The 27157-nt window shown below is 42.4% G+C and overlaps 2 protein-coding genes across 3 annotated transcripts; both read left to right on the top strand.

The window, feature by feature from the left end:
- Window positions 1-7471: 7471 nt before the first annotated feature.
- On the top strand, window positions 7472-13146 carry ctsc (cathepsin C). 2 transcript variants are annotated; one of them, XM_011608286.2, is made up of 9 exons: window positions 7472-7544; window positions 7633-7812; window positions 8191-8336; window positions 8684-8838; window positions 9131-9286; window positions 10778-10896; window positions 11636-11767; window positions 12017-12249; window positions 12610-12876. In XM_011608286.2, exons 2-9 carry the CDS (start codon window positions 7653-7655, stop codon window positions 12874-12876), a joined length of 1368 nt encoding a protein of 455 aa, XP_011606588.1. In that variant the 5' UTR covers window positions 7472-7544; window positions 7633-7652. The 2 variants fall into 2 exon arrangements, with proteins under 2 accessions (XP_011606588.1, XP_003968362.1); XM_003968313.3 differs by lacking the exon at window positions 7472-7544 and having other exon boundaries at window positions 7653-7812; window positions 12610-13146.
- Window positions 13147-17847: 4701 nt separating this feature from the next.
- On the top strand, window positions 17848-20988 carry rab38a (RAB38a, member RAS oncogene family). The gene is made up of 3 exons (XM_029844385.1): window positions 17848-18448; window positions 19892-20172; window positions 20464-20988. Exons 1-3 carry the CDS (start codon window positions 18247-18249, stop codon window positions 20617-20619), a joined length of 639 nt encoding a protein of 212 aa, XP_029700245.1. The 5' UTR covers window positions 17848-18246; the 3' UTR covers window positions 20620-20988.
- Window positions 20989-27157: the final 6169 nt, after the last annotated feature.

The following is a 27157-nucleotide window of genomic DNA, read 5'->3' on the forward strand; positions in this document are numbered from 1 at the left end:
TGACCTCATAACACAATATAGCCAACCAAATGGTATAGAGTCCAGTCCATTAGAAGAAGACCCATGAGCCTGTGGGCCCCAGGACTCCCTCTCAGCAGCTTCCCATACAGGAAAAAACAAGACATTCAATCACGAGCACATGTAAACACAGGTGACAGGACACATATGGAACATGTGTGACATGGCTCCAGGATGGCTGAAAAACAAGTTAAGGCCTTACAGAGGTCAAGGCCTGCAGAGAATAGATACACAGGCTTCAGATACTACACAGTCTTTATATTATGCAGCTCACATTCACATATAATATCACAGCCCTGGAGCAAAAGATGATGAGATTATTTAAGACAAGAAAAGATCATTCTGCATTTATTTTTTAACCTGTAATTTCTATGGCCTTTTAAGTGGAATATTCACATATTTGTGAGGCATAAGTATTGATCTGATCTGCACACATAAATACAATCTTAAGGTTTAAAAGCTATGTTTATATTATTTAATTCAGCAGAAAAATTTTAGAATGCCAGTTGATCGTCTTGTGGATAAAAATGAAATCAGATTAGTACTTTTGTTTTATATTTATTTATTGCCTTACACAGCATACAATCTACGATTTTAAAATCAAGACCACAGAAATTAGTTGGAAGGCAATTAGCATGTAAAGGGAAATCTCATGACAAGAAAAAAAAAGTAATAATACATATATAAAAAGTATAATATATTATTGCATAGTTAAGAGAATTTAAACTATGAACATCTATCAGAATTCTGTATAAAACTATAAAATTCTGCTGTACAAAGTAAAGTGTAAATATGGGGGAAACCGCATTATGCACTTTCGCTTTAGCAACTCCTACAGGGTGTTTGGAAAGCAGTAATCACTAAATTGTTCAAAAACGGCCAGAATTCAAATTTAATAATTAATTTCTGGAGGTTTCAAACTGTTGGCTCAGAGCTGCATTTATGAAGGGGTGAAGAATTCCACAGAGGGATGCTTGGCACGGTTTGGGTTGAATCTTTTTTTTTTTTTTTTTACTCTCCCCCAGACTAGCGGGTGCTCTTGTTACCTGACCATCATGTGCAGTGATGCTTGAGTAATGCTTGTGCTGGTGAGGAGGGCCCCTAGGAGATGAGCCATGCTGTGCAGGGAGGAATGCTGCCTGCAAGTGTGAGTGATGGAAGAAAGCATCGAGCACAAGCTCAAAGCAAACATTGGTGCACTGTGCACAGACATGTAATAAAGTTAAATGTTTTATCTTACATCATATGTGGATATATTATGCACAATAAGTTAACAGATGGGATGCATTATGCACAATACATTAACAGACAGTGAAGGATGAATTTGACAGCAGCATCCCTTTATTCAAGTCAGGACAGTGTAGTTACAGGGCCATGAAAATGAATGACCTGAAAAAATGGCTGGTGCACAGACAGCATCTGTAGCTCCCTGGATACAGGTGCACATGAGTTTCCAGACTATTTTGACATGTTCAGCTTAAATGTATTATCATTGATGCCATATAAAATAAAACTAAATATAATTTACCTCCCCAGCTCCACATGCTGCACGTTCCACCACTTCTGTCACAGATGTTTCCCATCTTACCTTCATAACTAAATGACTATTCATTCAGCTCCATCAGTGTGTCATTGTCCACACTGATGGAAACAATACAAAACAATCAAATTAATGACATAACGTCAGTGGGTTTGATTTATTCTTTTATAGTCAACTCAAACAAGTTTTCTAATAACTGTAGAAAATAAAAGGAATCAGCAGATCGTGTGAAGCCTGTTGGCTCTCCCATAGATCCAGCAGTATCTGGACTTTTTAAAGAGTTTGTCTCCACATTGGCACTGTATATGCTTAGGATTATTAATGAAAGTTGGAGCTGCACCAGCATGCATTTTATGAAGCTTCTCTAACTTCCAATTTTAGGCCAATCTCCAGGCTTTCCTTACTTTCCAAGGTTATGGAGAAAATAGTCTACTGCCACCACAGTACAAAAGTAGCTCTGGTGAAGGTCTTTATGATGTAGTGATATTTTCTGCTTACCTTTAACACAGTGGACCATCCTTCTGGGAAAATTCTTTTTGGCAGAACTGGGTGGACATCCAATGCTAAAGTGGTTTGAGTCGTACTTCTCAGGGAGAAAGTTTTGTGTTCGTGTGGGAGCAAATGACTCCTCTGTAGCTGCAGCTTTCCCGAAGTACCTCAAGGTTCAATTGTTGAGCCTTTTAACTTCTCGCTGGGCCTTTTGTCCCTTGCATCTATCCTCAGGAAATACAGCATCTCCTTTTATGCATATGACATTCAAATTCATGTGCCACTAAAATGGCAGAACTTATTTAATGTGGACCAAATTTTTGCGTGCATTGAAGAAATCAAGTCTTTTATTGACAAAAAAGTTGAGGTTTTGATTTTTGATGCTGCCAGTTTTCATCCTAATATTTGGTTATTTTAAATCAATATTTGAGGTCAAGGTAAACTTTTTGGGTTGTTTTTTTTCCCCAACCAAAACCAAACCAAACAAAATTGCATCTCCTCTGCTTTTTGGGCCCTTACATTGGGCTCAAGCATAATATCAGGAATATCCTATGGACAAAACAGCATATAGCACCTCAGTGAAATAACAAAAATATGTTTTTGCGCTAGAGCGTAAGGAAGAGGAAACCAAGGGGTCAAAACTAGAAAGTGTCAAAATCTGTGCTGCACGTTTTTTGTATGTGCCCTCTTTTATTTTGAAAGTCTTGTTTTCCTCCAGTGTGTAGTCAGTTTCACTCCCACCCCCCTTAATTGATTGCTTATGTAGTTCACCTGTGTCATACTTCCTGTTTATTTAAACCTGTCCCACCATGTCTTCCCTGCCTGAATATCCTTGTATTGCAGTATCTGAGCCTTGTTTGGTTTGTGTGTGTTCTTCCTATGTGGATTTTTGCCTGCCTGTTGCGGTTTTGTTGCCTGTGTAGTATCTGACCCGCTCTGTGCAGGCCTTTACGTCTGAAAGGCCGCAATGTGTTTAGCAGGCAGCCTAAGTACCATATTAGGACATGCTCCACATGTGTGTCCTGTGTCTTCTTCCTTTATGTAAGAGAAGCTGCTAAGAGATGACACAGGAGCCTGTGGGCCCCTGGTTGTTCTCCATATGAGGATGTATAGCATGAAGCCTTTTCAACATTCCCTTTTTTGGTACTAACTGAACGCTATACCACTGGGTTGGCCATACTGTATATCGTGAGGTCATCAGAAAAGAATGTGTTTACTTGGCTGTATAAGAAGGAGGTGTCGATGTAGACACCTCGGAGTTCTTCACCAACGGGACCGCGAAACCTCCCTCGGACACCTGCAGCGTCCGATTAATACCTGACTGTTCTCTCCAATAAACATCTTTGATAACCAAGTCGGTGTCTGCGAAGCTTCCTTCCTCATCAACACATCTCGGCTACCACCAGGAGAAAATTCACAACACCTGATTCTTTGAGCCATTTTTTATCTCCTGCTTTGCATCAGAATAAAGGTTTTGCACGCTGGACTTTGTTCTCCCTCTTCAGCTGTTGGGTCTACTTAACGAGAAAGTTCATCACTAAGGGAACCTCAGAGTTGCTGATAAAGGCTGCTAATGTTTAAATTATCATGTGTCCATCTCAAACCTTCTCAACTCTGCTATTGTGTGTTCCAAAATACATATGCACATACCAAAGTGTGCACGCACACACATTAGCTTAAGGCATTCAAATGGGACTAATGAGATGGCATGACTAATATCTCTTCTGTCCCTTCTTCAAGCGAGGGCTTACTGTGGTCTGTCAAGAAAATGAATCAGTCAGTGTGTTGCTATGGTGATCAAAGCCTTCAGTGCACACACAGTCAAATCATCTACACAAACAAAAATACTTCGCAAAAATACAAAGTAACAAATGTATAATGAGAACACCTACAGTATAATCACTGGATTACATATGAGAGATTCCTGTTGCAACAGTTCGTTGGATATTCAGTTGCTGTGAGAAATACAAAGAAACAGATATTCAGGTGCTGTTGCTGCACTTATCTTTTGGGCCTATCCTCAAATCACAAGGCCTCCTGGGGGTGGCACAAGTGCGCCATTGGAGGGGGTAAATGGGGCACCTGGAAAATCTGTCCAATTAGAAACCCACACACACTGATATGTAGCTTAATAGCACTGCCAGAGTCAATCTGACGATCAGAGAGGCCAAAGATGCACATAAGAGGGGCTTAGAGAACTGCTTTGAGACCATCAAATCCAGACAGATGTGGTGAGGGGTCCAGCATATAACATCCGGCAACCATTTGTTTTGAGGTGCTGTTACTAGAGAGAGCCTGACCACATCCACCAGATACAGCTGGTGGGTGTTTCACCAACATTTACAACCAGTCCCTAAGTCAGACTGTTGTGTTCCTCTGCTGGAAATTCTCCATTGTTGCCCCACTCCCTAAGATGAACACACACATCACTAACCCTGGCAGGACTAAGAGCTGCATGGAGGATGTCCAAATGTCCTACATGATCCGATGTCCCATATGAAGCAGCAGGGGTAATCACAGATGGGGACGAGTCTGCATACCAGGACAAAGCAGAATGGTTAACAGCATGGTGCACAGAATGCGGCCAATCAGCCACTGTTTATTGGAGGGGATTATGTGGAGAGGGTCTCCATCCTTTGGTTCCTGGGTGTGTATTTTGAGGAAAACCTGAACTGGAGCACCACCACAACCACCAGCAAAGGCACAGCAGAGACTCTATTTACTGATGACTCTCAGGAATAACCTCCTCTCCCATAGGAGGTTATTGGCCTCAGTTGCAGTGCTGCTGAACAGCCATCAGCAGGAGGGTCCCCCTACATGAGCCTGGTCCTGCTCAAGGTTTCTTCCTGTTAAAGTGGAGTTTTTCCTTGCCACTGTTGCTTGTTGGGGGTTAAGCCCTGGGATTCTGGAAAGCACCTTGAAACAATTTTGATTGTAAAAGACGCTATATAAATAAAGATTGATTTGATTTGACTTGATTTGGTTTGAACACATTCTCTTGAATAATATCCATACTTTGCAGCTCTGCGGCTGATTTGTGGTCTTTGCAAATCAGGGAAAGTTCAACTGTAGCAACTGGCTTCAACATTTCTTACTGTGTTGTGTCCTCTGGCTCCAGACTCCCTAAACTCATTCTGTAGTTGCAGCAATCTGATGCCCAATGAGCTGGGGGATAAAGGGTGCAGTGAAGGGACACATAGGTAGGCAGCCAAAGAAGCTCACAGACAAACACAAACTCACAAAAGATTACAATGTTATTCCCATGACCTGCTGACCACAGTGGTGCTGGATGCTACCACATAAAATGTAAATGGAATACATATGCTGGGAGGTTAGGCCATACATTTCTTCACATATGGCCCTGCTCCACCACCATCGCACTCAGCACCGGTGAGCCACAAGGCTGTGTGCTGAGTCCATTCCTCTATTCTCTCTCAACCCATGACTGCAGGCCTGTGCATAGATCCAACTTCATCATCAAGTTTAGGGATAATACCACGGTGATTGGTGTCATCAGCAACAACAATGAGGCTGCCTATAGAGAAGAGGTACAGCACCTGACCAGATGGTGCGCTGAAAATAACCTGCTCTTCAACACCAGCAAAACCTAAGAATTCATTGTGGACTTCAGGAAAGTGAGAGGAGGCACACATGACCCTATCCACATTGAAGGGAGGGCCGTCAAACGTGTCTCCAGCTTCAAGTTTCTGGGGACCCACATCTCAGAGAACATGTCCTGGACAACAAACATCTCCAGCCTTATTAAAAGCCTCTTCTTCCTAAGGACACTGAAGAAAAACCATGTGTCCTTCCTGGTGAACTTTTACCGCTGTGCGATAGAAAGCATTCTAACAAACTGTGTACCGGTAACCCAAGGTAAGTTTTCCGTGTCAACTGGACTGTTTTTCTTCTCTTTAAGACGTTTCACCTTCTATCCAGAAGGCTTCATCAGTTCCTTTAAGACCTCAAAAAACGAGACACCAGCAAAGAAGAGGAGGAGAGAAACAAACTCCACATCGTTTTGATCCCCTATCTGTACGGGGTCTCTGAGAAATTTAGGAGGAAAAACAGTCCACTTGACACAGAAAACTTACCTTGGATAACTATGAACTGGATGATTGAGAATCTGCACAGACAAACTGTGTAAAAGTCTTGTATGGAAGCTGTACTATCGCTGAGTGCAAGGCTTTGTAGCGGGCGGTGAACCCTTAGGACAAGGTCCAGCAGTCTGAGGAACAGCTTCTTCTCCAGAGCTTTGTCCTTGCTGAACTCCAGCTGACCCCACAGAACACACCACTTCACAGGCCCACCTCAGATCAAAAGACTTTTTCACTTCACTACAATACATTAGTTTACGCAATAACGCAATATAGCTTAATAACCCATATAACTACTGTTAACACTTATTTATGCACATTTATGCACTTTAATTTAACTTATCTGTACATTTCCTAATTTATCATTTGCACATTTCATCTAGCTTGCTGTAAATAGTTTCTGCACTTTACAGATGGATATGTGCATTAAATGTAACTATTGTAACTATTGTAAAAATATACACTATACATGAGGCATTTATTTACTTATTATTATAATACCTGCACTTGCTGCTCTTTTTGCAGTTCTGGTTAGATGCCTTGATTTTGTTTCTCTGATACAGTTTGCCTGATACAGCTGCACAGCAGTCGGTTTGGAGCTTTCTAGCAGGTATGCTATCCTTTAAAAATGAAAATGACATTTCACAGTGGGGTTTGTTGTTATTTAGAGTCACAACTAACAGCTTTATTAACAAGTAGAACAAAATACATGTAAATCACTTTATTATGATGACACAGCACTAAAATCTGGAATATTAAAAAAAGGCATTGCAAGCTGAAAAAAACTTGATTATGTTAATATAATTGCATGGAAGATAATTCATGCCATTTGGCAGTTACCTGAACAGGTTCTTTGTGTTGTCTCAAGATGTACGAAAATATTTTACTCTTGATTCCTCGTGTCCTGACTTATTCATATCGATCCATTACTTTAGACACGAGCTACAAGACACAATAATTACTGTAGTTTTCACCCTTTCTCAGCTGCAGGTTTCGTCGTCAACAGAGAAATTTGAGTTTTCCTTCCTTCCTTTCTTAACTTTTAATGTCTATTTGTGCTCTCCTTACTTGTCTGATGCCCATGCGTCAGGTTGCAACAAAGAAACAGAAACCAAAACGCGAAGAGGAACGACAAGATCGAGATAAGCCATGGCATGTATTTCCGTCTTCGTTACAAAACACGAAGTACAAAACATGTAGAAAAGAATAAGAAGACGCAATAGAATAATTAATGCCTGGTTATAGTGTATATGTACGTCATATATAGTATTCATGTATCTGAAATTGATACTAAAAACACTGTCCACCTAAGCAGCTAGCTAATGATGCGCATGCGTAATGCGCTGTCTTCGGCGTTACATCCGTAAAAGTTACTTCTGGGTCTTTGTTTCTACTTTAAGGTCGATACTTTAAAGCTGTTTGTGGGTCAAAAATCAAACGTTTTGATCGCAACAACTGACTGCGCTTTTCTGTGTTTTGGGGGGACAGAAGTTGTGCTGTGTAGAAAGATGAAGCTTCGTGGTGCTCATCTGTGCTTGTTCCTGTTTCTGATCGAGGGCTCTTGGGGTGACACGCCAGCAAACTGCACCTATGAAGACCTGTTGGGGACATGGGTGCTGCAGATGTCCAAAGGAGGACACGACCGCTCCGTCAACTGCTCCGCTGAAGGTAAAAGATTCTTGACACCAAGGTGATTTTTCACCAACGTGATTTTCTGCACTGTGAAAGAAATAATATCCATGTGTGCTACATGAATCACATGCCAGAATAATCTGCTGTGTTGTGTCTCTGTCAAGAATCATTGAGTGTCTCGAAGGCGCTTCCATATTAAATGAATTATTATTCATAGTATCAGTAGCATATAAGCGAAATATTATCACGTGGTTATATGATAACTATCTTTATATCAAGAAGAATGAGTTGATCAGTGACATTGAAGACATTGGAGATTAATTGAAACCTGATTTAAAGATCTGATATTTGAAAACTAATTGAAATAAAGATCTGCCTTCTAAAAAGGTCATTTGTTGCTTCTGGCCTCCTCAGCTATAGGAGAGAGCAGCTGGACTGTGACTTTGGAGAAACTGTCTGTCGCCACTGACCAACTGGGGAATTCTGGGTTTTTTACCCTGATTTACAACCAGGGTTTTGAGTTGGTCATCAATGGGTACAAGTTGTTCGCCTTCTTTAAGGTAAATGTGTTCATTAAAAAACAAATTCACGAATTTGTTTTCTATGAACTGCATAATATGCAAGTCTTGTACAGTCTTTAAGCTTGTCTCATGTCATGGACGATACATTCTCCTGGCCGGATCATACCAAGTTTTACTTTATTTCACTTTAACTGAGTTGTATCAAACAGGAAGTGTTTCCATGTTTGCGTAATGCAGCAGTGTCTCATTGATCCCATGACACTGAGTTGCATGAAGGTTTGCAAATGACTTTTAGTTTTACATCCTTGTTAACTTGTTCTGATTTAGGTTTCCGTATTCACAGCTTAAGTGTAAATTGTGACGCTCACCTTTATCTACGCTGGCAGTACACAGAACAAGGCTCCAAGGTGATCAGCTACTGTGACCAGACCCTGCCAGGGTGGGCTCATGATGTTCTTGGGCACAACTGGGCCTGTTTCACAGGGAAGAAAGTGAAATCAGTAGCACCACGAGCAAATTACAGATCACTCCACAACAGTGGGTATGTACATTATGAAGGATACAGCCCCCAAAAATGTTTTGAGAAAAATGGTAAAGTAGTTTTCATGTATCGCACTAATTCTAGGATCATTTCCTTTAATTGTTGAAACAAAATGCTTTCACAAAAACGTACAACTTCTCAGAAAATTAAATTAGCAAATTTCTCATTGTCCCTGTTTACTCCATGTAAAGGCAGTTTGCATAAAAGTCCTGCAAATAACGGAATAAAGAGCTCTTTATAAGATAATGAAGCAGTAATACCCCCCCCCCCCCCCCCCCCCCCCCCCCCCCAGGTTGCTTCAGGTGCTGTATAAACATAATGTGGACTTCATTGAAACCATTAACAAGGTCCAGAGTTCCTGGAAGGCTGTACCTTACCCAGAGCTTGAAACATTCACTCGGGAGGAGCTGTTCAACCGCGCCGGGGGCTTTGCCTCCCGTATCCCCATGTGAGTATTTTCACATCAATCTCAAATCAATCTTTATTTATAGAGCATCTGTTACAATCAAGATTGTTTCTAGGCGCTTTAAAGAATCCCAGGGCCTGACCCCCAACAAGCATTAATTATAACAAAGTGCTGGTGTAGGAGTTGAGTGGGTCAGCAGGGTTGGAGGTCAGCAGGTCAGCATACAGCTATAATGGCTGTGATACCTGTAGAATTGGATACAGAAAGAGAGAGAGGGGAAAAGAAGCAGAGAAACTACAGAAGAAAACATACACATACAGGAGGCAGAATATCCGCTGGTTTAGCCACATGTTTAAAAGAGAGTCCCAGGTACTATAACAACAATGGCGTATTGGCTTATTACATTTTATATGTATAATTGTATGTCATTTTATAGCAGCTTTCCATTTGCAGTATTGAAATTGTGCATTAAGACTTGGACATCTTTCCAGCTAAATGAGTACAGGCTGCCAGCAACATAGTTTAATACTGTATATGTGCAATTATAATTATATTATTATTACTATTTAAAACAATAATAATACATATAAGCACATTTCTAAACCCTCAAGGAAACTTTATAGAGACATAATACAGCAGAGAGAGGGAGCAGATTTTTCGTACGTCTGCTGGGAGAGTTCCACAGTTGGGGATTAGAGCGCCTGAAAGCTTGGCTCCTTGTGGTGACCCGCGGAGGGGTGGGGGGGGGGGGGGGGGGTGTTCGGTGAGGTGGCTAGAGGACCAAGATTGGAGTGAGCGGGATATGGAGAAGATGACAGATACGGGGGGCCCAAGGTTGTAGATAGCCTTAGATGTACACAGCAGGATTTTATCTACAGTATATTTGATCCGGAACCAATAGAGTAGTTGGAGGAGGAGGGAGATGTGGTGGAATGAGGGAGTTCTGGCAAAGATAAAAGTAACAGAAAGGTGCTGTTTGGATTTTTGATGGAGACCAAAGAGAAGGGAGTCACACTAGTCAATACAGGAGGTGAGCAGGCTGTGGATGAGGATAGAAGTGGCATGTTTGGTGAGGGCAGGGTACAGATGGTTATTGTTGCACATAAATAAAAATATGTAGAGTGAAATGATAGTGAACTATCAAAGATGACACCCAAGTTCTTCACCTGGGGGTGAAGAGCAGAGCTGTTGACCGAAGCAGTGGAAATGCATGTTGAATTTATGGTAGATATTATCAAGAGGAAAGTGGTAGGTGATGAAAAGTAGGCGACAAAGGAGGGCTTAGATTTCTGGGGGGGCCAATGAGTTGGACACTGGAAAAGGGCTGACAGTGTGGGAGAAACTCAGAGGACTAGAGACACCAAGAGTAGAACTGAGGTTGCTGGTGGAATCTAACCCTATCCCTAACCTGGGTAGAGGGTTTGGGAGAGGCTGGGGCTTTTAGGGTTTTGTTGAGTTTTTAACACACAATGTCCTTCATTCTGAAAATCTGTGAATTATTAAGGTGTGAACAATTGATTTGTGTTACTTCAGACGTGTTCATCCAACAAATGTGGATCCTGAGTTGGCCAAGAAGGCAGCAGCTCTGCCAGAGCTCTGGGACTGGCGGAACGTGGAGGGAGTTAACTTTGTCAGCCCTGTGCGAAACCAAGGTGAAAACTAAACACACACATACATGTATGTACATACGTACAGTACATGCATGTAAATATGTACAGACATACGTACATGTGTGTACATATGTATATATATATACATATGTTCAGTGTGTACATGTATCTACATTTGAAGCACACCATTTGAAAATCCAGGGCAGACTGAACCAGCAGCTTCACAGCTACTTTCATTCCCTGCCTGTGTGTTTGTGCACAGCCTGAGAGCGCAGGTGGACATTCAAGTGTCTGAAGAGCCTCTGTAGAGCTTCAAGGACCTGCATGGAAAGGCCTGGGTTGGTTCAGTTGCGGCCCCTTGAAGCCATACAGAGCTGTTATGCTTGTAATAACCCTAAACCTATTAGCTAAAGCGAGTTGAGAGCTCACGCCCACCAGGGTTCCCATTCGTTTTCAGGCCGCTGCTTTCCTGCTTCTCCCTCTTTCACTCAGTGTACCACAGGATCTCGACTCACTAAAGCAGTTCTGTCAGGTAGAATGGGCCAAAAATCCCAGCCAACTATTCTCCTGAATATACAGAAGGAATCACGATTGTTTTTGTCCTGAGTCACACGGATGCAAAGCAATGCTACCAAAGAATAAGAAAATGTAAACTTTGCTATACAAAAAAACCCCTAGTTGTCATTAATCTGGCATATAGATGCAATGTTGCTAATAATAATTCACCTAAAGAGCAATTGTGTGTAATTGTGTGTATTCGTTATGTAAATGTGTCTTTCAGGATCTTGTGGCAGCTGTTATTGTTTTGCCACAATGGGAATGCTGGAAGCTCGTCTTCGAATACTCACCAATAACAGCCAGAGTCCTGTCTTAAGTCCCCAACAGGTGGTTTCCTGTTCTGAATATTCTCAAGGTAAAGAGCAGTTTAGTTTAAACCTGATCTTTTACGGATTATATTAATATTGATATTAGTCTGGCTGTCGCGGACAATGTATAGAATGAGGAGCAATGATTTATGGGACCTGCATGAAAAAGCGTAATGAGAAATAGACGTTACTGTGGAATTTATAAAGGAACCGTCATTTAATCTCCTCTAGAGTGAGAAATGACTTGACAAATTCATAGCAGCCCCTTGAAATACATCTTTCCTCTTCCTTTTAAGGTTGTGATGGTGGATTTCCTTATCTTACCGGAAAGTATGTCCAAGATTTTGGCATTGTGGATGAGTCTTGCTTTCCATACATGGGGAAAGACTCCCCATGTGGCATTTCCCAAAGCTGCAGGCGTGGTTATGCTGCAGAGTACAAGTACGTTGGGGGCTTTTATGGTGGATGCAGTGAGGCAGCAATGATGGTCGAACTGGTCAAAAATGGACCCATGGCAGTGGCCTTGGAGGTATCAGCCATGCACATTTTTACATCTGTGTTATTTTGTTGGAGTCAACAGTTTATGAAATAACAGCAAATCTGCTTTTATTCAACATTTTGATTTTTTATTCCCGATGCATTTCTGATTTTCCTTCCGCTTTCTCCCCTGTCTACCTACTACAGTGTAAAAATAAATAAATAAAGGCATTTTCTTTGTCATATAGTAAGATGTTGCCAACCAGCAGATAATTGGTTGTTAGAAGGAGAACCATGTTGAAATCCAGAGGTTGTCCCCTGTGCCAACTGTTCTCATTTTGACCACCACTGTTAGCATATTGACTATTTGCTAATGTTTAATCATAATTGACACTTGCTAATCAATCCTCAGGTCTACTCTGACTTCATGAGCTACAAGGGGGGCATCTACCACCATACGGGCCTCACCGACCATGTGAACCCCTTCGAGCTGACAAACCACGCAGTGCTCTTGGTGGGATATGGCCGCTGCCACATGACTGGACAGAAGTACTGGATCGTGAAGAATAGCTGGGGCAGCAGCTGGGGTGAGGACGGCTACTTCCGGATCCGTAGAGGAAGTGATGAATGTGCTATCGAGAGCATTGCTGTGGCTGCTAGCCCCATCCCCAAGCTGTAGACATCTGAGCGAAAGGAATCGCTACCTGACAAATCCATCCTTTTTAATTAAAATGTTTTTTTTAAAGCTAAAACAGACAATACAAATCAAAAGCTTTGGACCATCATCATGTAATCATTTGTTTGGAACTATTATGAAAGGGAGAATCATTAAGGGTTAAAGAAGCACAGTAAATGACTATTTTGATTGTGTCTTATGCTGCCAGACATGCTCACCTGTGACGATTGCACTGATCTTTCATACATAATAAAAAAATGTACGGTAAGTACATTTTTGAGCATCTCTTCTTCAAGCATGAATTTAACCACATCTATGTGGCAAAAATTTAGTAAGTTACACTGGATTTATTTAACTACATTTAATCAAACTTCCAAGTTGCTATTTGAGTTGCAGTCTAAACAGTATTATTCTGATGATATTCCCTTTTTGTGTTGCTGTTATCTCTTTTATATTATTTTGTAGTTGTCCATTAATACTGCCTTTTAAAAAAATATCTAGTTACTCCCCTCCTGGGCTACCACCTTATCGTGGTGGAGGGGTTTGCCTGCCGCAATGATCCTAGGAGCTCCATTGTCTGGGGCTTTATGCCCCTGGTAGGGCCACCCATGGCAAAAAGGTCCTAGGTGAGGTATCGGACAAAGCGTAGCCCAGTACCCCCAATGATGAAAAAGATTATTGGTCCCAAGTTTTCCTTGCCCGGAAGCGGGTCACCGGGGCCCTCTACTGAAGCCAGGCCTGGGGCGTGGCACGTTGCCGAGCGCCTGGTGGACCTCTGCCCATGGAGTCTGGCTGGGCACAGCCCGAAGAGATAACATTGGACCCCCTTCGCGTGGGCTCACCACCAGCAGGAGGGGCCAAGGGGGTCGGGTGCATTCTGGCGGTCTGATCCCTGGCTGCAGAAACTAGCTCTAGGGACGTGGAATGTCACCTCTCTGATGGGAAAGGACCCTGAGCTGGTGCGCAAGGTTGAGCAGTTCCGACTAGATATAGTCGGCTTCACCTCGATGCATAGCAAGGGCTCTGGAACCAGTCTTCTCGAGAGGGGTTGGACTCTCTACCATTCTGGAGTTGCCAATGGTGAGAGGCGACGGGCAGGGGTGGCAATCCTTGTTGCTCCCCGGCTCAGTGCCTGTATATTGGAGTTTACCCCGGTGAACGAGAGGGTAGCCTCCCTTCGCCTTTGGGTGGGGGGACGGATCCTATGGCCCAAACAGCAGTTCAGCGTATCCACCTTTTTTGGAGTCCTGGAGAGTGCTGGAGAGTGCTCCTTCGGCGGGTTCCCTCGTCCTCCTGGGTGACTTCAATGCTCACGTTGGCAGCGACAGTGTCAAATCAAATCAATCTTTATAAATAAAGATCAACAATCAAAATTGTTTCAAGGCGCTTTCCAGAATCCCAGGGCCTAACCCCAGACAAGCAACAGTGGCAAGGAAAAAGTCCCCTTTAACAGGAAGAAACCTTGAGCATGACCAGGCTCATGTAGGGGGACCCTCCTGCTGATGACTGGCTGGGTAGAGAGAGAGAGAGGGGGGAGGACAGGTAGAGGATGGAATGGAGAAAGGAGAGGAGAGAAGAGGATGGGCACAGAGCACAGAAACACGTACAAAAATACACTATTTATGCAAGCCGCCGGCCGAGTGGGTCAGCGGGGCCGGAGGTCATCATGCAGCTCCAAAGGTGGTGATACCTGTAAATAAATAGAGAGGGGAGGGGGGGAAGAAGCAGAAAAACTACACAAGAATCAGCATAACTAGTCTACTTGATGAGGAGAGGAGAGGAGAAGAGAGGAAACCATGACCCAGTGGGGTGACAGAGGCCTGTCAGGTGATTATGTTTCTGGACCCCGGCAGCCTTGGCCTATAACAGTATAGCTAAGATGTTAACCTAATCATTAGAGGACCCCCTAAGTATGATAATTTGTCTGTCTATGATAGTAACTGGAACTACAGAATTAGTAACAATAAGCTTTTTCAAAAAGGTAGGTTTTAAGTCTGATCTTAAAAGTAGAGATGGAGTCAGCCTCCCGTACCTGGACAGGGAGCTGGTTCCTTAGCAGAGGGGCCTGGTAGCTAAATGCTCGGCCCCCCATTCTACTCCTAAAGACTCTGGGAACCACATGTAGACCAGCATTCTGAGAGCGGAGAGGTCTATTGGGCTGGTAAGGTGTCACTAGCTCCTCCAGGTAGGATGGAGCTAGGCCTCTGATGACCTTGTAGGTCAAAAGAAGGGTTTTTAAAAATTATTCTACATTTTACGGGCAGCCAATGAAGCGACGCCAGTACAGGAGTTATGTGATCTCTTTTGTCAATACCTGTCAGAACTCTGGCTGCAGCATTTTGGATCAACTGGAGGCTTCTTAAAGAGTTGTTTGGACACCCTGATAATAAAGAATTACAATAGTGTGATGTTCCTCAAGTGAAAAGGCATTTATAGAGACAGTTTTAATGTGTGAGTTGAAGGAGAGGTTTTGGTCAAAAGTTACGCCTAGATACCTCCAAGATACCTCACAGAGAGACTACATGCTAAGGAGATACCATCTAGAGTTATAATGTGATGATGCTAATCTATCTGAGAGGTTCGGGACCAAACACCATGTTCTCAGTTTTTCCTGAGTTAAGGAGGAGGAAATTTGAAGACATCCAGGACCTTATGTCTTTAAGACAGGTCTGAAGCTTCACTAACTTCTCTGTCTCCTCTGGTTTTATGGATAAATAAAGCTGAGTGTCATCAGCATAACAATGAAAATTTATCCCATGTTGCCGAATAATGTTCCCTAAGGGAAGCATGTACAAGGTGAAGAGGATTGGTCCAAGTACAGAACCGTGAGGAACTCCATGGCTAACCCTACTGTATGAAGAGGGAACGCCATGGACATGAGAAAAATGGTATCAGATAAATATGATCTAAACCAGTCTAGTGCTGTCCCTTTAATCCCAGTCACATGTTCCAGTCTCTGTAACCGGATGCTGTGATCAACTGTATCAAAAGCAGCACTGAGGTCCAGCAGAACCAGCATAGAGACCAGTCCATGATCTGAAGCTATAAGAAAATCATTAGTAACTTTAAGAAGTGCTGTTTCTGTCCTGTGGTGAGCTCTAAAGCCTGACTGAAACATCTCAAACAGGCTGTTTCTCTGCAGGTGCTCCAGTAACCACCACCCTTTCAAGAATTTATAGATAAATGGAAGGTTGGCTACTGGCCTATAATTTGCTAAGACATCAGGATCCAGTGATGGTTTTTTAAGCAACGGCTTAATCACTGCCACCTTGTAGGACCGGGGTACATAATCTGTCACTAAAGAACAATTGATCTGATCCAGGATAGAGCTGCCTATCAATGGTAAAACATCCTTCAACAGGTGTGTTGGGATGGGATCTAAAAGATACGTGGTGGACTTGGATTTCTGAATTAGCAATGATGCCTCAGAAAAATATATAGGACTGAAGGAGTTTAAGGGCTCATTGGAGAACCTGTATGTTCCCACAGTCAGCACATCTGGTGATGGTCCAGTTGTTGGGATGGCCTGGTTAGCTTTTTTTCTGAGTGTGACCTGGAGAGGTGTGATTGGGAAGAATGGCCCCCCTGATCTCAACCCGAGTGGTGTTCTGTTGTTGGACTTCTGTGCTCATCTCAGATTGTCCATAACAAACACCTTGTTCAGGCATAAAGGCGTCGACATGTGCACTTGGCACCAGGATGCCTAAAACCGCAGCTCGATGATCGACTTTGTGGTCGTGTCATCGAATTTGCGGCCGCATGTTCTGGACACCCGGGTGAAGAGAGGGGCAGAGCTGTCAACTGATCACCACCTGGTGGTGAGTTGGCTGCGATGGTGGGGAAGAATGCCGGACAGACCCGGCAGAACCAAACGTATTGAGAGGGTCTGCTGGGAACGCCTGATAGAGTCTCCTGTCAGAAGGAGCTTCAACTCACACCTCCAGGAGAACTTTGACCATGTCCCGGGGGAGGCAGGGGACATTGAGTCCGAGTGGACCATGTTCTGTGCCTCCATTGTTGAGGCAGCTGACCAGTGCTGTGGCCGCAAGGTGGTTGGTGCCTGTCATAGCAGCAATGCCCGAACCCGCTGGTGGACACCAGCGGTGAGGGATGCCGTCAGGCTGAAGAAGGAGTCGTATCGGGCCTTACTGGCCTGTGGGACTCCTGAGGCAGCAGATATGTACCGGCAGGCCAAGCGGAATGCAGCTACGGTGGTTGCCGAGGTAAAGACACAGGCATGTGAAGAGTTCGGTGAGTTCTTGGAGAACGACTTCCGGACGGCTTAGAAAAGGTTCTGAAACACCATCCAGCGTCTGAGGAAGGGGAAGCAGTGCACTGTCAAGACTGTGTATAGTGGCGATGGTGTGCTGCTGACCTCAATTCGGGATGTTGTGGATCAGTGGAAGGAATACTTCAAAGACCTCCTTAATCTCACCAACGCGCCTTCCAGTGAAGAAGCAGGGCCCGGGGACCTGGGTACAGGCTCTCATATCTCTGGGGCTGAAGTTGCCAATGTAGTCAAAAAACTCCTCGGTGGCAAGGCCCCGGGGATGGATGAGATCCGCCCGGAGTGCGTTAAGGCTCTGGATGTTGTAGGTCTGTCCTGGTTGACACGACTCTGCAACATCGCATGGACATCAGGGGCGGTTCCGCTGGATTGGCAGACCGGGGTGGTAGTCCCTCTTTTTAAGAAGGGGGACCGGAGGGTGTGTTCCAACTATAGGGGGATCACACTCCTCAGCCTCCCTGGTAAGGTCTATTCAGTGGTACTGGAGAGGAGGGTCCGCCGGATAGCTGGGTCTTCCCGGGGGGAAGACCCAGGACACGTTGGAGAGACAATGTCTCTCGACTGGTTTGGGAACGCCTGGGGATCCCCCCGGACGAGCTGGAAAAAGTAGCTGGGGAGAGGGAAGTCTGGGCCTCTCTGCTTAGGCTGCTGCCCCCGCGACCCGACCCCGGATAAGCAGTGGAAAATGGATGGATGGATATCTAGTTACTTTTTTTTTAGTGTGCGTGTTGTTGGAAACAAACTGTTTCGCTTCTGACCTCATGATAAAGATGAAGGTATTTTTTTCAAAGAAGAAAAGACTAAAGTACTCCAAAGTATCCATTGTTCTTACTTCTTCAGAAGTGTACAACTTGTTTGCTTACAGCTGACGTGTTTCTCCTCTCTCTGGAGGCACTCCCTTAATTCAGTCACAAGGCCCAAAGTACTCTAGCCCCCCCTTCCCCTGCTGGGACCAGGGCGGACCTCCCATTCGTTCTCTCAGTCAATGCAGAACTCTGCTCACCACTGCTCCTCCATCTCTCCCTGCGCACCCATCCTCTCAGTTCTGGTGTATTTATGCTCAGCTCTCACACTCCTTGGTCGTCATGCACAACAACCACCAAAAGGAACATCTGTATAAGATCCTTGTGATCGGGGACCTCGGCGTTGGCAAGACCAGCATCATCAAGCGCTATGTGCATCACAACTTCAGCCCCAACTACAGAGCCACCATTGGGGTGGACTTTGCACTTAAAGTTCTCAACTGGGACCAGGAGACAGTCCGTCTTCAGTTGTGGGACATCGCAGGTATTTCAACCTTTCTGCATTAAATAAAAAAAGTTACTTTGAACAGGTCAGAACTTAGACAGTAGCTTAGTCATCCTGTGTAAATAACTAAATACATTCAGTACAGTTACAAATTTGGACACAAGCTGGTTTGGAATTCATGACTCAGTGGCTCACTGGAGCAAAATATCATGCTTTACCATTAAATTACTGTATGAATGAAATGGTATAATTTAAAAATATGTGTTTTCTAAAGCTCTCTCACAGCTAAAGTAGCTTTTCCAGGGGAACAGCTCTGTTGACAAATCACATGGCTACAAATCTCACAAATCCCTGCAATCACAAGTTTCTCCCAGTATGCCTTCCTGTTGTCCTGATGACCTATCAGGCTTATTCATATTAAATTGTTAATCTAGTATAAAGGCAAACAAGCCAAAATTACTTTTCATGTCAAGTGAAAATTTCACATGAGAAAACTCATCACATCATCATTCCCATAATGGGAACACTATCCTGTCTGACTGACTGTTAGTTGAATGTTCAAGGGATATAGAGACACACACGTGTGTGTGTGTGCATACATACATAATAAAGGCTGGTTATTACTGCGCTGCTGTTGGCTAAGACATCAAAGCTGAAGGCTACAGCTGAATCATCTCACATGAGTGTCGGCTGAGGTTTGAAAGAACTCCCTGACCGGCTGCTCTCTCCCCTCCATTGAGCTCTCTCCAGTAGGCGTAAACTGTCATATGTCTCAAACTCATGTGAGTGAGATTGGAGCTCCTGGCTCTGATGTACAGATAGTTTGTATTATGAGTGACTCTTTTTACAGGAACATTTGCTACCATAGCAACCATAAACGTTAAGTTCCATTTAGAAGAGTTAAGACTTCCTACTCCCAATCTTTCCCTGGAACTTCCTCTACACACAGATATCACTGTAAAGTGTAAAATATTGTTATGATTGTTATAATATCATTCTTGTATAGAATAACTTCTTAATGGAAATATAAAACAATTATCTTCTGACATTGGTCCCCTGATTGTTCAGTCAATTGATTAATTAAGGGAAATCCTTACGAGGACATCTGCTTGATCCATCTGTCTAGTTGTTTAGTCCTTATCGTCCTTTTTGACCTGCTGTTTTCAGTGGTCACAGCACATGAGCCTGTGAGTTGTGCAATGATGGCTGAAGCTGACTGCTGTTGATGGCTGAGCGATAGAAAAGGTAACATCCCAACAGCTATTAGGTCTTTTTTCATCTGGCATGTTCACACAGCAAAGACCAAAGTCCTTCTATTTCACCTCTGACTCTATGGCATTATTTCCTGTAGATCAGAAAAAAGATGGCAAGTATGTGAAAAGGTGTATTTAAAAAGTGTCTAATGTTTGAATAAAACTAAATAGTTTTGCTCATGTACACACACTAATAAAATTCTTGGATGTGTCAATGGCTGTGTTGCAGGTCAGGAAAGGTTTGGCAACATGACCCGTGTTTACTACCGTGAGGCCATGGGCGCCTTCATTGTTTTTGATGTGACGAGGCCTGCCTCATTTGAGGCTGTCACTAAATGGAAAGAAGACTTGGATTCCAAAGTGACACTTGCTAATGGGAAACATATAGCCACTCTGCTTTTGGCTAACAAATGTGACCAGGACAATGACGTACTGACCAATAATGGAATTAAGATGGACCAGTTCTGCCAAGATAATGGGTTTGTGGGATGGTATGAGACATCTGCTAAGGTGAGAGGGACTCACATAAATCCCATAAAATAGCAGAGAAGTAACAACAGTCAACACATGCATACACATGTTTATACATATATCTATATGGGTGTATTTATTTTCCCTCTAAAGAAAGTGACTGGACACAGACTCAAATGTACATCTTGAAAGTCGATCAATAACTGCCTATGCTAAGAAAATGCCCAACATCACCTCTATAGTGTAGAGGAAAGATTGCAAACTAGACCGGGGTTGTGTTTGCATTGATCAAGTCCCCAAATCATTTCAGTGCATCTTCCCCTTTTCTAGGAAAACATCAACATTGACGAAGCAGCTAATTGTCTGGTGAAGCACATCATTGCCAGTGAGAAAGACATGGTCCAACCAGAAGTGCCCAACACAATCTCGCCCCAGTTAGAGAAAGACAAAGGCGGGACTTGCGCTTCCTGCTTCAGATCTCAGTAATGGCTGGATCTCTTTCTCTGTATTACTGCAACAAGTTGAGTGCGTGCGTGTGTTTGTGTGTGTGTGTGTGTGTGTGTGTGTGTGTGTGTGTGAGAGAGAGAGAGAGAGGATGGAATTCTATGTGCTTATCAAAGACAGAGTCACCCTGTGGGTGACTGAATTCTGCTGTTGTTACTATGGAGATGCAGTTACTGAACACATGCATAAAAAGATTTCCAGAATATTTGTGCTGAGCTGATGCTCACTCTTCCTGTTTGGTTTTATATGCTCTTCTTGCTGTTTTTCCTCTGTGTTCAGTTTGTCTCCATTCCAACATATTTGACTTTTTCATTTTCATTTTTTTTTCTTTTACTTTTTTTGCATTCTGGACTGATAACCAGTGAAAATGCTTATTTAAAAATTGTGTCACTTTCACTTAGATTAACTTTATATTCTATTGTATTCATAGCGTTTTTAATAATGGAATAAGACATCAACACAAAAATCTACATAGAAATATTAATAAAGCATAGAGTCTTTGTCTGCAGTTAAAGTAGATTTTTGTGAAATATATGAGATTTACTCAGGTTTACTAAACTGAATAAAGACAGTCATAACATTGTAAAAACTCAAAGTGCACTAGAATGTGTGTGAGAGCTTTATTTAAAGTATATTGTGTTATACCATTCATGCGCAACATATCATTGTGGGTAGATTCCACCGTAATACATTTCATCTTCTGGTCTGAAAAGTGAAGCCAACACGGAAGTGATTTTACATACAATACCACTGATATCCGCTGGGGGCTCTAGAAAGCCCTGGCTCCGATCCCTTAATTTTAAATCGTGAAATACTCAGAAAAAAAAAATCACAACTCACATGGTGTCAACAGCTAAATGTAATCATCCTAAAACATGATCTGGTGGCCTATCTGAAATTATTTTCAAAATTAATTCAATATCAAGCCTTTAAAATGGGTTTTGTCCATTTGAATGAGATGTCTGGTCAACAAATCAAATCATCTTTTTTCAGCATCTGTTACAATCAAAATTGTTTCTAGGTGCTTTATAGAAACAAAGAGTCTGATGCCCAACAAGAAGCTTCCCTTTAACAGAAGGAAACCTTGAGCAAGACCAGGCTCATATGTGGGATCCTGCTGATAGCGGGGCAGAGAAGGAGGAGAAGGGGAGAGGACAGATAGAAGCGAACAGAATAGACACACATCATACAACATCGCAGAGGCTTGCCTCTTGGCCTTAACTCACTATAGCTCACTATAGCAAATTTATGTCCAACAAGCTAAATATTTGCATTTAAAATGGCAACCTTGTGCTACCTTACCCTTGCCACTAGCTGCCTGGGCCTCACATTGTAATGACTCAAACTTCCTGTACTTCTCTTCCTAGATAAGGTGGCGTATATTCGTGCCCGGGGCTCTTCCCTTAGATATTTGGGAAGAATCTTAAGCCCACTCTGTCAGTTACCATGGTGCCCACCAGTGCTTTTGGCCTTAGCTGCAACTGTGGGTTTTTTGTTTGTTTGTTTTTTGTTTTTTAATATATCTCTTTCTGTTCCCTTCAGTTTTTCTCCATTCTCAGTTCCGTGGTAGCCACTGGCGACATTCTGGTCCCTGATGCCGGCATAGTTTGTCTTATCCACACCAGAGAAAGGTCCATGGCTCCACATATCATTGACTTCCTATACAAGTAATAATGTAGGACTAACAAGTCTTTTGTCATGTCTTGCCATGGTTACCTGTGCAATTGGTGCCGCATTTTTGTGCTCTTCTCTCCTGTCAACCTCATTAGACTCACCTGGGCAAGAGACAGGTGGGACCAGCTCAACCAGTTGCAGTTAATTACCTGAGGCTCTTTAAAAGGCTGTCTGGCTCCCCTTCAGGGCCAGATGACGCTGCATGAGAGTATACACAATACTCCCAGGAGAGTATTGTGCAAAAGGCCATACAACTAGTCACATACCTGGCAGCAACAAATAATAACATTGAGTGACAGTTAACAGCCCGCTTGAGTTCCTAAAGACAGACAAGGCGGTAAGACGAACATTAGCGAGACTCTTCTATTGTATTTCTAACATGAATAAACAAACACATTAAACATCAATTAGAATACATAAATGGATGAACACATACCAAACGTAACCAATCTGAACTGACGTGATGGAAAATGAGACACCCTCTCCCACGAGAGTATTGTGCAAAAGGGAAGAGGCGGAGGGATCGCCATCACTTTTATAGGGGCACCACAGAAAAAGAAATGCAGGACAGAGTTCCCAAATCCATTACTAAACACCGGAAATTCTGTATTTCTGACAGCTGAGCATACAACAGAGCATATTTTGTGTGATTAAACGCTTTATAACGCATTATAACACAAAGGCCCTGTTACACCATTACATCTAAAACTGTCATAAAGCTTTTTGAAAAAAGGTATTACCCTATATTACCAGCATTTATTTACAAATATATAAACAAATAAATGATTTGGCTATTTGCATTCAAATACATACTGAATGAAGTGGTGACTGTTACTATAGAACATACAACAGATAGAAATAATTTGGTATAATAGCAATAAACTAATCTACATGGCATCGTGTATGCAAATAGATTTATTCCTGCTGCTATTGCTGGTTTTGAAATAGAAAACTCCCATTATTCGTGTAGAAGGACAGGTGAAGACGGTGGTTTACATTATGACCACTAACTGCCAGCAAAGTGTTTGCAATATGCTCCTTTTCCTATTTATGGAATATGCATCTATAGGCAGGAGTGGGCCAAAAGTGATCGACTTCATGAGGTTCAAGACTTGTGATTAGGGTTAGGGTTATCTGGCATTGTGGTCTAATTCCAGCTCCAGGAGGTGAGTTGGAATGATTTAAGGACAACATCGGCAGAAACAGGAGGAGCTCTTCACGACACAGGCTTATCCTCATCCCAGCACATCATCTCCATGATCAGACTGCAGCCTCTTGTATGGGTCCTTATCTGCTTTCATAGAACGGTGTGATGATTATTTCTCAGATCTTAACGTAACTTCTATAAACACCAAAACTCGGGAGTTTGTTGTCTGCTTTAGACATGACATTGACTCTGCGACACCTAAACCAGGCTCCAGTGAAAGGAAATACTGCCATCTGCTCAATGTAGCCAATACCAATGTCTTGGTATTGTGTTGGATTTGTAGCTTAAACTTAATGTTAAGGCTCGTATCAGTGATTCTGTGTAAAAATAGAATTCTTAATTTACAGTGTTCTTCCCTTAGAGCCTGTTAGCAGCTTGTCTCCTGAGGACACTCAAAACTCTGAAGGTCATCTACTGTCCTTAAAAGCTCATAGAAACATTGAACATTGACCAGAACATTGCTCTCACAACCTTTGGGCCAAGAATATGCTAACTGCCTTTGGGCTGCTGCTATAATTTGACCATAAAATGCTGAACACAGATTACGCCTTTTTTAAATGACAACTCTTTTTAAGATTATAGACTATTTCATGCTTTTTATTCATCCATCCTCTAACCATCTTCTTTGATCTCTTCTGTACAAGCTCTACCTTTACCGCTTTACCAGATGTAAAGCTGGTGGAGCAGTGAGAAGCCAGGAGGTTTGTCTGTTGGTGAGTGGGCAGCTGAGTGAGGGGAGGAGGATTTAGCGAAGGTGTGTTGCCAGGCAGGCAGTGTGGGATTACAGGACATGTTCAAGAGTTGTGTCTCTGAACACATAAGTGTCTGTTTGCTTCCTCTGTGTGTGGGTGAGGGAACAGGCACCCAAGTGATAGCTCACATGGTGGCAGTTGTCATAGCAACAGTGTCTTCTTATTCTACAGTTAACTCAGCTGTCCCTCGCTCCTTCACCCTTCTCTCCTTTTCTGTGGTTCATTTTAGCTCCATCTTTTTTGGTTGATTATTTTCACATTTCCCTGCCTATTTCTGTTCTTCATAAACCATATCTGCACTCTGCTTTTAGTTTGTTTCTACTGTGAAATGTCCTAGTCCGTTTAAACCCCACATCCTGAGTCTTTCCACTGGACATTCTCAGCAGTTCTGTGTAGGAAAGTGAGTTTACGTTTCTACATTTGCAGCCACAAGCCTACAGACTAATTACAGCAAATATAACAACTTTTTACAACAGCCTTTGCTATTGTTGCTAAAAACAAACCAGGTTTCTGTAACTGATTTCAATGGAATTATATTTACAGAAGAACTTTCACATCAAAATGGTAAAACTGTGAACAGTGAACTGTTGAACAGTCGCTATTATTCTGTTAGTTTTGGATCTGCTAAATAGCAACACCACATCTTCAGACTGTTGGCATTAACTCAGAACATGCAGGCAGTCTCTGGGCACAACATCCTGTATTTATTTCTGTTTAACTGGATGGATCAATGAGCATACATATCAGACTAAATGATCACATTTGTTGTAAATATTCAAGCTGTAAACATGTAAAAAATTGAGGTGCCTGACAGGAGGAGCAGACAACGTCATAAAAGCTGCTTAGATTAAGAGAAAATATTCCAAAATTAAATGATATTGCACACTTTGTTGTGCAACGTCTTCATTTGTAATTACAGCTTTGGGCAATAAAGTTTTCTAATCACTTAAGACAACAAAAGTGATCCAATGCTGTAATAATAATAACAACAACAACAACAACAATACTACTACTACTACTAATAATAATAATGATAATAATAGATGTCATTCAAACCCCTCGAGGAATTGTCATATCAGCTGCAACAGCATAAAGACACACCAGCAGCATCTCACTTTGTATAGTGATCATCTTTTTGGAAAAGAAAGTTTGCTTGGGTGATGACCGCGGTGAGGAAACCCTTAATATGCAGCCAACAGTGGCTTTGATAATTCCAGTAGGTTCATAAAGTGCTCTTGTATAATGGAGATTATGAATAGACCTTTGTGTCTTTATCATACCTGACAGTTGAGGAAGGATGACGACACACAGCTCTGTTGATAGGAACCCATAATCTACAATTTGTATATATTGGTTTTGATGGCAGTATCCTGGTAGAATCTGATCACCAAACTGTTCCTGATGCACCAGCTTCAATGCTTGGAAGTGTGTGGATGACCAGGTGTGTAAAGTAGTGAGGTGTGTATGGCTGTGAGGAGTGCACGATTACGAGGAATGCGCTGTTGTGAGGCGTGTACGGTTGTGAAGTGTTAATGGTTGTGAGGCATGTACATGGTTGTGAGGTGAGCATGGTTGTGCTTTGAGAAATACATTATGCTATATGGGGGCTGTACCCCTCCAGCAGGTCGCAGATTTTAAAAGATGTGAAACAAGTTGTACATTTTTTACATGTATAGATTTGTGCAAGGCTAATTATTTCCGGATTTCTTTCAAATAATTTGTGAAAAATCAAGAATCTAAGCAAAGCCTGACACCTACTGGTGTCAAAGGGATATGCATCACAGCGGCTCATGTTTTGTCATTGTTTTGTTTTGATACATCACTGACATGAGTGTTGAACTGGTTTTATCTCATCATCATCGTCATCGTCATCGTCATCATCATCATCATCATCATCATCATCATTATGTCAGGGATCTGTCTCAGTCTGAGTATTGATTTAAATTCATTTATCTCGATTTGGCCTTCAAACTCCAGAGAGTATCACATCATCAACATCAATGTCATCACAAAGAAAATGGAAAATTGCCACATTAAAACTTCATTTTCATTTGTAGGGAAGGGACTGAAAAATCTTTTGACCTTTTCCTCGGCATCAGGCAATTCTGATGACTTCCTGTTTTCCTATATAGGAAACCCCCCCAAAAAAACTAGGCAAGCATAGAACAATCCTCCAGGTTACTATTTTATAGAAGCCACACACTCATGCTTTAATGATCTGTTCTCTTCTCTGATATTTTATTATCTTGGGAAAAACAAAGTCAGTCTTTTGGTGATAATTGAATAAATGATTTCATTATTTAAATAAAAGTGAACCTTGATGATTATGTCTATGTGAGTGTCCTGATATCAGCCTTAAATAGACAGCCGGGGTTAGAGTGGCAACAAACTAGGCTACACCATATTGGCCAGGTCCTACTGCAGGGAAAGAGCTTATTACCCCCCCTCCCCAGATAAGACCCCCTGCAGTGTTGAGTGATTTATACAACATTTCACTGGAGTTTCAGCATCGTCAACAATTTTGACAATTTAGAAGCACAACTGATTTAAATCTTGTAATTGGACCTCAACTCTGAACATGCAGACTTTTATTGATGACCTTTGAGGAGGGAACATGTGATCTCAGCAACCAGTGTTCCAGTGCTCCTCCAGATCCTGCTTCTCTGATACTTCCAGCCCAGATGACTTCCTATTTTATTTTATAGAACACTTTGATTTTATGTTATGAGAAGGACCCCCCCCCCCCCCCCCCCCCAGAAAAACAAACAAACAAAAACAGGCAAGCAGACAGCTATTACTATTAGTACTATTATACAGAAGCCATGCACTTGTCAGATCTTTGGCTTCAACCAGAAAAACTACAATCATTATCGAATTGATCAAAGCT

This window comes from Takifugu rubripes, chromosome 11 (assembly GCF_901000725.2).
Source record: "Takifugu rubripes chromosome 11, fTakRub1.2, whole genome shotgun sequence".
NCBI classification, from domain to species: Eukaryota; Metazoa; Chordata; class Actinopteri; order Tetraodontiformes; family Tetraodontidae; genus Takifugu; species Takifugu rubripes.